This window comes from Ursus maritimus, unplaced genomic scaffold (assembly GCF_017311325.1).
Source record: "Ursus maritimus isolate PB19 unplaced genomic scaffold, ASM1731132v1 scaffold_25, whole genome shotgun sequence".
In the NCBI taxonomy this organism is placed as follows: Eukaryota; Metazoa; Chordata; class Mammalia; order Carnivora; family Ursidae; genus Ursus; species Ursus maritimus.
In genome coordinates this window covers 34,930,159-34,942,759 of record NW_024425008.1, presented here as the reverse complement: position 1 = coordinate 34,942,759, position 12,601 = coordinate 34,930,159, and the positions used below count along the sequence as shown (strand labels likewise).

The 12,601-nt window shown below is 34.1% G+C and overlaps 1 protein-coding gene and 1 long non-coding RNA gene across 2 annotated transcripts in view; one reads left to right on the top strand and one right to left on the bottom strand.

Moving 5' to 3' along the window:
* Positions 1 to 9,987, top strand: part of LOC103672372 — a 49,133-nt gene extending 39,146 nt beyond the window's left edge. The window contains exon 2 of the long non-coding RNA XR_571157.2: positions 9,681 to 9,987. This is a non-coding gene — a long non-coding RNA (uncharacterized LOC103672372). The remainder of the gene's footprint in view (positions 1 to 9,680) is intronic.
* SGPP1 (sphingosine-1-phosphate phosphatase 1) overlaps positions 1 to 12,601 on the bottom strand; it is a 32,133-nt gene that overhangs the window by 3,624 nt on the left and 15,908 nt on the right. Inside the window, exon 2 of the mRNA XM_040641807.1 lies at positions 7,026 to 7,115. Within this exon, the coding sequence (XP_040497741.1) occupies positions 7,026 to 7,115 (90 nt within the window). The remainder of the gene's footprint in view (positions 1 to 7,025; positions 7,116 to 12,601) is intronic.

Sequence of the window (12,601 nt, the reverse complement as noted above, 5' to 3'; positions counted from 1 at the left end):
GGTTATGGTTGAGCTGGAGTGCTTTCTTAACTGGTATCTATTCTTCAGCCAACCAGGGATACTACAGATAGTGCTACTATGTTCTTTGTTTCAGTGTTGCCTGGTATGGGTCTGCAAGAGTTTCCTAGGAACAGAATGGCAGAATCACAGGATACATGCATGTTCAATTTTATAAGACAATAAAAAAATTTCCAAAATGTTTATAAAAATTTACATCCCATCAATCGTTGGCATTTTTGATGTTTAACTTGGATTTTCCTGATTATTAATATCTTTTCATAAGTTTATGGGTTATGCCTTTTCTGTATAATGCATATTTGTGTCTTCCTGTAGCTGTTGTTTTAGATTTTCTTTTCTCTTGCTTTTTTTCATATGGTTTTCATATAAATCCTTTATATAAAATCTTTTATCAATAATATGTTCTGTAAACATCTCTTTTGGATTTTGTGGCCCGCCTTTTCATTTTCTTTATGGCATCTTTTGATGAGCAGATGTTCTAAATTTTAATGTCATATTTATGATTATTTCTTGTTTAAGAAAGCGTTCCCTGCCACAAGATCATAAAGGTATGTTATTCAAAAGTTTTGAGGTTTTGAAGTTTGCCTTTTACACTTAAGACTTCAGTATACTCCCCAATTCCTGCCAGTGTTCTCACCGTGCAGCAGTTCTATGAAAACTTTACCGTGGATCAGCAAAGTCAACAGTACAATGCATTGTTCTAAACAATATAAAATTCTAAATCAGAATACTATGAAATGTAAGAATAGCTAACGATATAATTACTAAAGAGAATAAGAACCGCATATGTAGCTAAAAATTTTGAGGAAATTATCCTCTTTAGCCACCACCTTCCTAGGAAGCTTAGCACATTGCAGACACACAAATATTTATTGGATGAATGAATAAATGAATCCTTTACAGGAATTTATCTATTCTAACAAAATCTAAATTACTTGAAAGTGAATATCTTTACTGTTTTTCAACAATTACAACTATCATTAGGAAAGCATTTTTAAAATTTATCTCCATATAGAACAAGTTTTCGTGGATACTTTACGATTCTAAAATATGAAATGAGATTATTTAAAAGTAATTATGTTCCCTGTATATAAGTGACTCCTTTAATAGTAGGTCAAAGAAAGAATCACTTAACAAAATGTTTATGAAAGTATAAACTAACAATAAATATCATTTGTGTATTCAAACTCCTTAGAAGGACATATAGAGCATTTCACATCTGGCTTCTGTCTAGCATAATGCTTTGGTGAAGCATGTGACTCTTGATCTCAGGGTTTTGAGTTCGAGCCCCATGTTGGATGCAGAGATTACTTAAAAATTTAAAAACCTTGAAAGGAAAAATAACACTTCAACGCCATATCCCATAATGAATTTATAGACTCTATTTTCTATCATCTTCGAATTACCTTTCCTTCTATATTTTAGGCAAACCATTTAAGATTCTGCTCAGGCACCTATCTCCTCCATAAACTTTCTCTTCCTACCCCATAATAAGGAATTTCCTCCTCTTTACCTCCATGGCATCTCCTACAAACCTGCTGTAACAGTTACCGCATTTCTTTGCTTTCTATTTCTACCAGAAAACCAAAGGTTCACAACTCCTGTGCCCTTTAAAAATCACTCAGGAACTTTACAAATATTGATGCCTGCGCCAATCCTCAGAGATTCTGATTTAATTGAATTGAAGTGGGAGTAGGGCACCAATTTAAAAAAAAAAAAAAAAAAGCTCCCCAGTGATTCCATTTTGCAGCCCCAGTTGAGAATCACTGCATTACATATTTATATTACATATTACATATTTAGTGATTTCTCAAAGGCAAAGGCTTTATCTTATTTATACATATATACCCAAAGGCTGGCACACAGTAAGCGGGCAATAAATATTTGGTTAGTTAAACTGAGACAGAGTAATTCTTTAGACTCCTCATCTTGATTATATATCTTGCTTGATAAGAACTCTGTAAGAGAAATAGATGAAACTTTTTTCAACTTATTTCAAAAAATAGATGAAACTAATTTTTTTTCAACTTAGGCTAAAGAACATTTTCAGGGAATAATATTTTCTGTACTGAAAACGCTGTTGTAATACTTTACATTTAGTGCCATATTTGATCCTCACAAATACCCTGATATGGCTCACCTGGAACAATCTCATTTTGCTCTTTTGTCCTGAGAATAAATATTAAAAGTATCTTTGTCCCCTTTCAAGGAGTGTCCAAATTTGATAAAAATTTAGGGTTACCTTAATTACCAGTTTTTAAATAAAGAAAACTGGACTACTGTCACAGAGCTAGGTATTTAATCTTATAGATTGAAGGTGCTCAATACATTTATTGAAAAAAATGAATATTCTCAGCATTAGGAATTAAATATTAGAGTGAAAAACTAAATTTTCAACATTTTTTTTTTTTTTTAACATGAGGTCTTCAATGAAAATTCACTGAAGGGGTGCCTGGGTGGCTCAGTCATTAAGCGTCTGCCTTCGGCTCAGGGCGTGCTCCCGGTGTTCTGGGATCGAGCCCCGCATCAGGCTCCTCTGCTGGGAGCCTGCTTCTTCCTCTCCCACTCCCCCTGCTTGTGTTCCCTCTCTTGCTGGCTGTCTCTCTCTCTGTCAAATAAATAAATAAAATCTTAAAAAAAAAAAAAATTCACTGATAGTACTAAAAGTTACCTAAGAATTATTAATTGAATTTTACTGCAGTTACTCAAAGATTCCAAAAGTGGCCCAAATTCTGACCATGCTTTTGGATACGGAACTGTCAAATTATGTAACTGTCAAACCTCTTTTCTTCATATTTGAAATCACTAATTGCCATATAATCACACTTTTATGAGGTCATGTTCCTTTGGTTGCTATCTTATCCTTTATTCCCTAACCTGTAATTAAAGGCACAGTTCTTGCAAAATAACTCCAGGATTTTGGCTACCAGGATAAAAACCGTTGCTTTATTTATTATTAAATTTCATGACTGATTCAAAATTTTCATAATATGCTAATGTGGAAGTGTTCTGAGCCTTGTAATTCTCACATAGAATGTGTACCAAGTTAGAAGTTTTAAATAAATGACAATTAATGAGTTTTTTACATAAAACCACATATAATACATTTACTGTAAGGTTAAGTGAAAGGAAGGATTAATAGCTCTGAAGTTAGCTATTTTTTTATTATAGTTCTTTCATACCATAGATATAAGTACATGTTCATTCCTATGTTTTTTACAGTACCTTAAAAAAAGAAAAAAAATGAATCTGTTAAATGACTTTGAGACTTTTTTACATTTGATCACTTTTTAATATCATTTTTACTTTTTTAAATTTTAATTTATTCATTTATTTAAGTAATCTCTACACCCAACGTGGTGTTTAAGCTCACAACCCCAAGATCAGGAGTCACACACTCCTCTGAACCAGCCAGGCGACCCCACATTTGATCACTTTAAGAATTCTTTAAAATAAAATAGTTTATAAAAATTATAATTCTAGAAATATATTTCAGCATAACGCAAAATATCCAATATTTGTTGTCCTCTACTTTTTTTGTAGAGCTCTAGGAATATTAAGCATAGATTGTTATATGACTCTACAGGTCTACCTCCTTTTCAGATTGAGTTATTAATTATTTATGGTATTACCCTGAGTGGTTAAGGGCACACTGAGCTTCCATGCAACAGAACCGGAAGGAAGGAACACGTGAATTCACGACATAAACGTGATGGCTATCATCGTGGTATCAATTTAATGTATAACATTAAAATGTATACTAAATGGTTTTAAGGATTATAGCACGACGTATGCAATAAAGAAAAAATGTTAAACGTAACAAAAAGAAATGAGTAGCAAATTTTCCAAAAAAACCTTAGCAAATAATTTCAAATACCAATTAGTTATAAATAACTTATATGCCCTCAAGTTAACAGATAATTACCCATTTGAATGGAATATTCAAGGTTATCAAATTTATGGTAGAAAATAATAAATATCATAAATTCAATAAAGATTTATTACATGTTAAATCTAAAGTTTTATCCTTTTCATTTCTCCTGATCACGAAAGAGACCTAGAGAGACTGGTGATCTGCTGAGATTAGAATTCAGGACTCCTGTCATGTCCTCGTGGGTTGCTGGGTTTTTCAATTATAACATATTTTAGGTGTCCTACTTCTAATTTCAATATGCCAGTGATGCCAGCAGTTTCAAACAACAAAATGTATTGCTGGAATGCATTTTATTTTATTTTATTTTATTTTATTTTATTTTATTTTATTTTATTATAAAGGCACTGTTAAGGATAGATTCTGGAGTGTTTATCTTTAATTAAAATTCAAACTTAATATGTAATCATTATAGAAAAACAAGAAAATACAGATAAACAATAACAAGTAGTTATTACCCAGGAATAGCCACTATTAAGACTCTCAATGTTGACTGTTCTAGAACTTTCTTTGTAAGATGTTTCTGAGTTTTTTGGGGTTTTTGTTTGGTTGGTTTGATGTTTATTTCTTGTTACAAAGTGGATTTGAGGGGTACATACTACTTTAAAATCTCATACTATCTTTCTAAAAAGACTTTCTACATATAGACATAAAAACTTTCAGTACAATTTTGGGTAAATGGATTTACAACACATTCATAATTTTACTAATGTAGAAACAAAATAGTAGTTTTATAAGTACCCAGTACTTATAAATGGACTGCATTTTTATGAATTTAAATTTAAATTTTGAGAGCTAGGTTTTAATAATAAAGAAAAAATAGACATAGTAACTCCTCTCTAGTTTTCATGGAATTAAGAAAATCAACTTATGAAAGTAGGTAGATGTTGAAAATAAACTAAGCTGTTGCTCTTTGTGTTGTAACAATAACAACAAAGCTTATGGCAAATATTGAATAAAGTGTTCATCATAAATTATTTAGAACACATTACCAGTACTCCCTTCCTTATGTTAATGAAGACGTCGCTTAGATAATATGGTATCTCAGCACCTATTGGCAACTTGTAGGGCATACACTGCCTATAGTTCCATACTAATTCCACAGTAAATAGTAAAGATACAAATTATGACCAAGAAAATAGTTCAAAACGCAGGTAATTACTAAAACATTAAAATATAGAAAAAAGCAAAAATTGTGGGAATACATTAGATCCATAATGTAAAAAAAAGGGGGGGTTCTTTAAAGGTATAATTGCATGCATCAACTAGCAAATGATAAGAAGCAATGTATCATTTATTAGGAACAATTGTGGTCTTAACACAGGGCATAATTTACATGTTTGTAAGTTACCCATGATTTTACTTTTAAAAGGAAAACAAAAATGTGTAATACTACACATAATAAAATTCGGTAGCTAGTCTGAATAAAACTGATGAAATATTCTATGGGACAAGAAGGTTTCTGAATAAAGGACTAGGGTTATCAGATGTATGATCTGAAAATACATCAATATTGTTCTTATATCAGCTGATTCAAAAATAGACATCCAGTATGTGAAAACTGAACTCAGCTTGAATATTTGACCAATCCACTAAACATCTGTTTTTTAAAGAACACATCTTTTAGATTATATATTCAATATAATCAGATTCTTATTACTCTTTTTATTATGATAATAAACCTAGGGGTAATAATATCTAATATCTTTCCTTCAAGAAATATCAGGTATTCATTTTTATCCTTCAAAGATGCATAACCATTTGGTAGTTTTTTAGGAGTAATATTACTAACTTTGGGGATTGGAAGGGAATAACTGACAAGGCACAGAGGTGAGTAACATTTTCTCTTGCCAAATATTAGATCTGACCTAAAAATATAATACTTGGTCTCATTATAAAATTAGAGATTAGTCAGACAGAATTATATGTAAATTCACAATTTGTATTAATACAAATAATTATAAAAAGTTTGAACACAAATAATTTGCTTATTAAAATAGTATTTGCGACTTCTGGAAATTTACTAGTGAAGGGGCAGCTACTGAAGGTAGGCAATCTAAGTAAAAAATAGAAACCCAATATTTCTATAGCTATTAAACAAGTTAAGTAGATATTTTTATGAGTAGAAAATTCTAAAAGGACAAGAAAAATTTGTTACTAGTTGTAAGTTTTTTGATTCCATGAGTCAGTTCATATTTATTTTTTTTCTGATCCTTTATCTACAAAATACATAATACATTCAAAGAATGTACTAAGAGACACCACACTAGATGCAAGGGACAGAGAGAAAACATACTTTTCTTATGTTGCTTATTGTCTAGAGGGGGTGACAGATAAAAAAAAAGCAACTGCAGTTTAGCATAGGTGCTGTGCCAGAATTATGCTCAAGATGCTCCGGGAGAAAGGCCACCTAACCAGTCCAGGGGAAAGATGGGGAATGTTACAAGGCTTTTAGGAGATAAGAACGTTTTTGTAAGTCTTGAAGAATCGATAAAATAGTTAGCTAGACAAAGAAAGAGAAAAGGGTATTCCAAGCAGAACTTACAGCATTTCTAAAGGTATGGAGATAAGAAACACATTTACATTTGAGTAAACCTAAGTCACTCAGTAGGGCATCATATTTATGTTTTGGAAGTAAACTACAACAGGAGATTAGAAACCGTAAGGAGTGATGTCAGACTGGAAGTAGGGCTACTAATGAAGCTATTAATCTGGTGAAGGGATGATTCGAGCTAGAATTAAAGAAATGCCGATGGGGGGGGGCGAAGGAAGTGAGTGGGTGTGGCTAAAATGTACAGGGTCCCTGTGCCGTGAAGGAGGGAGAAACCTCATCCTGAGCATTGTATTTGGGTATTTGTGATTGCTGGAACTGTTTCTATAAAATACATGATTACTAAGTTAAATGTTCACAAAACATCATGGTTTTTTGTGCTTTTTGTGGGGTTTTTTGCAAAACAAGATTTATAATAGTATTTTCTCAGGTTTCCTGTAAGTTTGAAAATGATTAAAAAACCGTAAAACTGCCTGTCAATTTCAGAAAAAAAATAAAGCGCTATGAACACAATGTTTTCCTTACCAGAATGGAGTGCATTCCCATGTAAATTCTACTTAGGCAAACTAGAGAACACCAGCAGGGAATAAGAATCAGTCCATACATAAGAGGATACTAAAGGGGGGAAAAAAAGTAAAATTAGTTAAATAAATCAGGTTAAATTTAAACAAGGAAATAAAATACAAATCACTATACCACAAAACTCCACAAACACAAGAACTGTGTTTTTACTCCCCATTGTATTCCTAGCACCTAAACCTAAGCTTGGCACACAGCAGATGTTTAAGAAATACTTTTACAGGGGTGCCTGGGTGGCTCAGTTGGTTAAATGACCGACTTTTTATTTCGGCCAAGTCATGATCTCAGAGTTGTGAGATTGAGCTCTGCTTAAGATTCTCTCTCTCTCTCCCTCTACCCCTTCTCCTCCTCCCACCCCCCGCTTGTGCTCACTCTTGAGCAAGTGCGCTCTCTCTCTCAAAAAAAAAAAAAAAAGAAAAGAAAGAAAAAGAAAAAAGAAATACTTTTGCATGACTGAACAAATGAATGAAATCTGGTGTTTTACACTCTTCACTGTGAGAACTGGCTCATTTTCATTTCTATAGTAAAGACTTAATCACTGGCATGCTGCAGAAGAAAAACAGGTAGGAGACATATTTTCCATGTAGCTCCAGAATGAAATACCTCTGGGATAGTGCTTGAATCTGATCCATGTAAGTGTCCTTGCTTCCCCAGGGAGGAAGACTGAGCATTATCTCCCTCTCAGTTCCATCCGCTATTTGTAGTTTCTGTTGGTACTTTCCCATCTTGTATTCAATATTCAACGCCCTGTAATTGGTTTTCCAATTTCACTAAAATTTCAAATGGTAACCTTTTTAAGAAAAATTGTGGAGGGATACTGGGATCAGAAAGTCACAAAAAGGGAAAAAACATAAAATATAGACAACTCTTGGTATCAAAGGCACTAGTGTTAAGACTCGGCTTTCAATTTATTTATATTAGAGGGATAGAGGAAATGATGGATGGATACGGGCAAGTTTGTAAAGGAAGAGGGAAAGGGACACAATTGAGGTAATTTATGCCCTAAAACTTCAAATTTCTCCATGAAATTGAAGCCAGGGTGGTTCAACTCAGTAAGAAATCAACGTGGTTCAGGGGCGCCTGGGTAGCGCAGTTGTTAAGCGTCTGCCTTCGGCTCAGGGCGTGATCCCAGCGTTCTGGGATCGAGCCCCACATCAGGCTCTTCTGCTGGAAGCCTGCTTCTTCCTCTCCCACTCCCCCTGCTTGTGTTCCCTCTCTCACTGGCTGTTTCTATGTCAAATAAATAAATAAAAAATCTTAAAAAAAAAAAAAAAAGAAATCAACGTGGTTCAATGAGAAGTGGGGTTGAAAGAAGGGAGATAGTAAGGCTGCAAGAAGAGTGGTAGAGATTTAGTACATAGTTTTTTTTATTTGACTTCTCTACTGTATTTGACATGGCCGTCATTTGAAAGTCTAAATACTCTTTATTTCTATAGTATCACATTCTGTTTCCTCTTTTACCATCTACTTCTTTTCTCTGTTTCCCACACAAGCACATATCTTCCTCCTCTTGTTCCTTAAACACTGGCATAAATAAGGATTCTGCCCTTAGCAGTTCTTGGTAGTCTCAGCTTTTCTTATTTCTTAACTACTACTCCTCATGCCGAAGACCTATGCATTCCCTTGCGTTAAGAACCACATAGCTGACGCCTGCACCTGCCCCTTCTACTGCACAGCTCTCTCTATGGAGTTAATTAAACCTACTAGACTTCAAACCAATGTCATCATTCTACCACCCAAACTTGTTCCTCCTCTCATATTCCCTATTTCATTTGGAAACCTCATAATCCACATAATAATCTATGAGAAACATGAATCATCCTTGATTCCTTCCTTATCCCTCATATTCAGCCAATAATCATGTCGTGCTGATTTTGCCTTCTAAATATTTCTTGATTCTGTCATCTCTTTTCCACTCTTCTTAAACTGTCCTTATTCAGATCCTCTTAGTTTCTTTTCTAGACTCTACCTATTTCTCCAGCCATTCTTCCTCGTGCACGAGGAACTTGGTTAATGGGGTAGACATGTAACTATATAATGAAGTAAGTGCTATGAGAGTACACTAAAAATTCTGAGGGATTCTAAGGGATGGATACTTAACTTAAAGATGTGAACAAAGTCACCCAGATTAAGTAAGATCCAAGTTGTCCTGAGAGATGAGTAGGATTTAATCTTTAGAAAAATGGAGTACAGGGCAAAAAAAAGATAAAAGACATTATGAACAGCAGGAACACCATGAACAAAGGCTTGTGGGGAAGAAATTGTAAGAAGTGTGGTTTTCTAGGAGAATAAGCTTACACTCTAGCTGGGGGAAGGCACTAAATAGTGAACATAAAGTATGCAAATTGTATGATACTTAAAGATACATAAATTATATAAGATGTGTTAAGTACTATGTGTTCAAGTGTGTTAACTACTATAGAGAAATAAAAAGAGAACAGGTGTTGAAACAGTAATGTTCATCAAATATTCCTTATGCTCCTCCACATTTTCAGGTTCACTTGCAGTTACATTGGGACTATGTGACTAGTTTAGCCAGTGACTGGGGAAAAGTGACTCATGCCACTTTCAATCATTCTATGATCTCTCTCTTCCTTATAGATGCAACCCTGGAAGCCACATGCTGAGATGTATCACAAGATAAGCAAACTTCCATCAGCCTGGGTCCCTGAAGACCAGACCTTTCTCAAGCTCTTACCAAAAAAAAAGAAAAGAAAAGAAAAGAAAAACCCAGAAGTGAACACTTCCTAACTCATTCTGTGAGGCCATTATTACCCTGATATCAAAACCAGACAAAGACATCACAAGGAAACTACACACCAATATCTCTTGTAAATACAGGTGTAAAAAGCTTCTACAAAATATTAGCAAACCAAATCCAAGAGCTCATTAAAAGTATTATACATCATGATGTATGGTGTGGGATTTATCCTAGAAAAATGAGGGTGGTTCAACAAAGAAAAATCAATGTAATACATCACATTAATAGAATTAAGAAAAAATACCCATGATCATCCTTCATTAAAAAAGCACTCAAAAAACTAGGAAAGAAGGGAATTTCTTCAACACGATAAAGAGCATTTATGAACTACCTACAGATAACATACTTAATGGTGACAGACTAAAAGGTTTCTCCCCAAGATGAGAAAGACAAGATGTCTACCTCTCACCGTGGTCTATCACCGTATTATAAGTTCTAGCCAGAACAATTAGGCAAGAAAAAGAAATTAAAGACATCTAAATTGGAAAGGACAAAGTAAAACTATCTCTACTCACAGATAACATGATCGTAAAAAAAAAAAAAAAATCCCAAAAGAATCCACAAAAAACTCCTACAGTTAATAAATGAATTCAGCAAAGTTGCAGGGTAGAAGATCAACCCACACAAATCAGTTCTCTTTCTATACACCAGCACTGAACAACCGGAAAAGGAATTTAAGAAAATTCGATTTATGATAGCACCCAAAAGGATAAAATACCTAGAAATAAATTTAACCGAGTAGAACACTGGTACACTGAAAGCTACAAAACATTAATGGAAGAAGTTACAGACCTTATCTTTGACATAAGATGTATTTATGCATTAGGATATAATAAATCTTATGTATATTCTCTATATGTACATATAGAAAAAATAACAGTATTTAAATTATTGTCTCTTTCCTCAAGAACGTATGTTCCATGGGGGCAGGAACTTGAATCCATTTTGTTCACTGCTGTATTATCAGTGACTGCAACAGTGTCTACCTTCGCTAAATGAAGTAGACGTAAGCCTTCAGCCGCTAAGGATATCAGTCTTGCCTTATCACATTCATGATAACCTTGGGGTCAAAGGCCATTCAGTTCCTGGCCTCAAACCTGGGCCGCCTTAACCTTTAGTTCTAAGTGCATCTCTGGAATCCATCACAATAAATTGCAATCTGAAAATCCTTTTGAATAAACTTAGGGAATTTCCAATGCTTGTTTTAGAATAAACATTGTTAGGTAAGGATTCTGTAGCTTAAGCTTTTAAAACTAATATACACTTTCTAAAACGAAGTAACCAAATGGTATAGAAATAAAAACTATTTCCTACAATAGCATATTTTGAACTATATTTTGTATACTAAAAGCAAAACAAAGCGAAAAACTTAATCACAATTGCATGTTTTCCTTCATAGTACTTTCCACACTGGTAGGCTAGTGTAATGTATAATATATGGGTTCAAAAAGGTAAAACAAAAACTGACCCATATGCAGTTATTTAATGTACACATTAAGATAAATATGTGAACTAAAACATTTTCAACTCAATCTATCCTTTTGATCTATATATCTGATGTCATCTTACTGTTTCTCTTTCCAACTCTGAAGTTACAAAGTATCAATTTAGCAACAGAACTCATCAAATAAATATAATTTTAAATATATTTTTTATTAAAAACCACAATAAGGAAAGTACTGTTTATTACCATACTATTTGATGTAGACTTAGGTTAACAAAATAGGATCTCTTTCCTAATTTCTGTTTTAGGGAAGGGATTTGTGAAAAAGAAAGAGAAGGACTACATGTTTTAGCTTGTATCATTTTACGGCTGCGTGCAGGCGGACCCCAGCTTTCCAGAGAGTTAAGATGAACAAGAAATTCCTGATTCTCTATGTGGAAACCACAGTAGAAACAAGAGAAACTTAGTGAATTCAGTCTTCCAGGCAGTTACCAATTCATTCATTCATTCATTCATTCATTCATTCCAATTTTAATCTGTCAAAGAAATTTTTATCTAGTTGGCTCCTGGATAATCCAGCCCTATCTACTACAAGGCCCCCGAAAATTTCTCCAGTGTCTAATTCGGAGTCTGTGGAGATTTGTTTTTTTTTTAATTCCTATTCAAATCTCCAGGGTTGGGAGCAAATTTAGCCTGGGGTATTGATAGCTCTCGTAGAGCTGCTTCAGCACTTGGGAGAGTAAATGGGGTGGGAGCAATTAAGTACAGTAATTTTCAAAATGCAAAAGGCATTATAATAGAAAACTCAAATTGTCTTCTCCATGTTGGGAAATTTAGCAATTCTGGAAGAGCCCTAGAGTCTATTTTTAAAAAAGTCCTCTTCCTCTTTTCATCTGCAATAACAATCTAACCAACCTTTCTCTCGCTTCTGATACAGGAATTTGCAATTGTTCCGTCCTTCCCTTGACTGTCTACTAATTCCTACCCATCCCAATCCTTCACTCGACAAACTGGCTGGATTTTTTTTTTTAATTTTTTTTTTAAGATTTTATTTATTTATGTGACAGAGAGACAACCAGCGAGAGAGGGAACACAGGCAGGGGGAGTGGGAGAGGAAGAAGCAGCTCCCAGCGGAGGAGGCTGATATGGGGCTCGATCCCAGGACTCTGGGATCACTCCCTGAGCCGAAGGCAGACGCTTAAGGACTGAGCCACCCCTGGCTGGATTTTTTAAAGCGAAAATTCATTTCTACAAAGATGCTAGAAGGAATAAATGTGGATTTGTTCTTTACTGAAGTGTTAGTAGATTAAATAATTT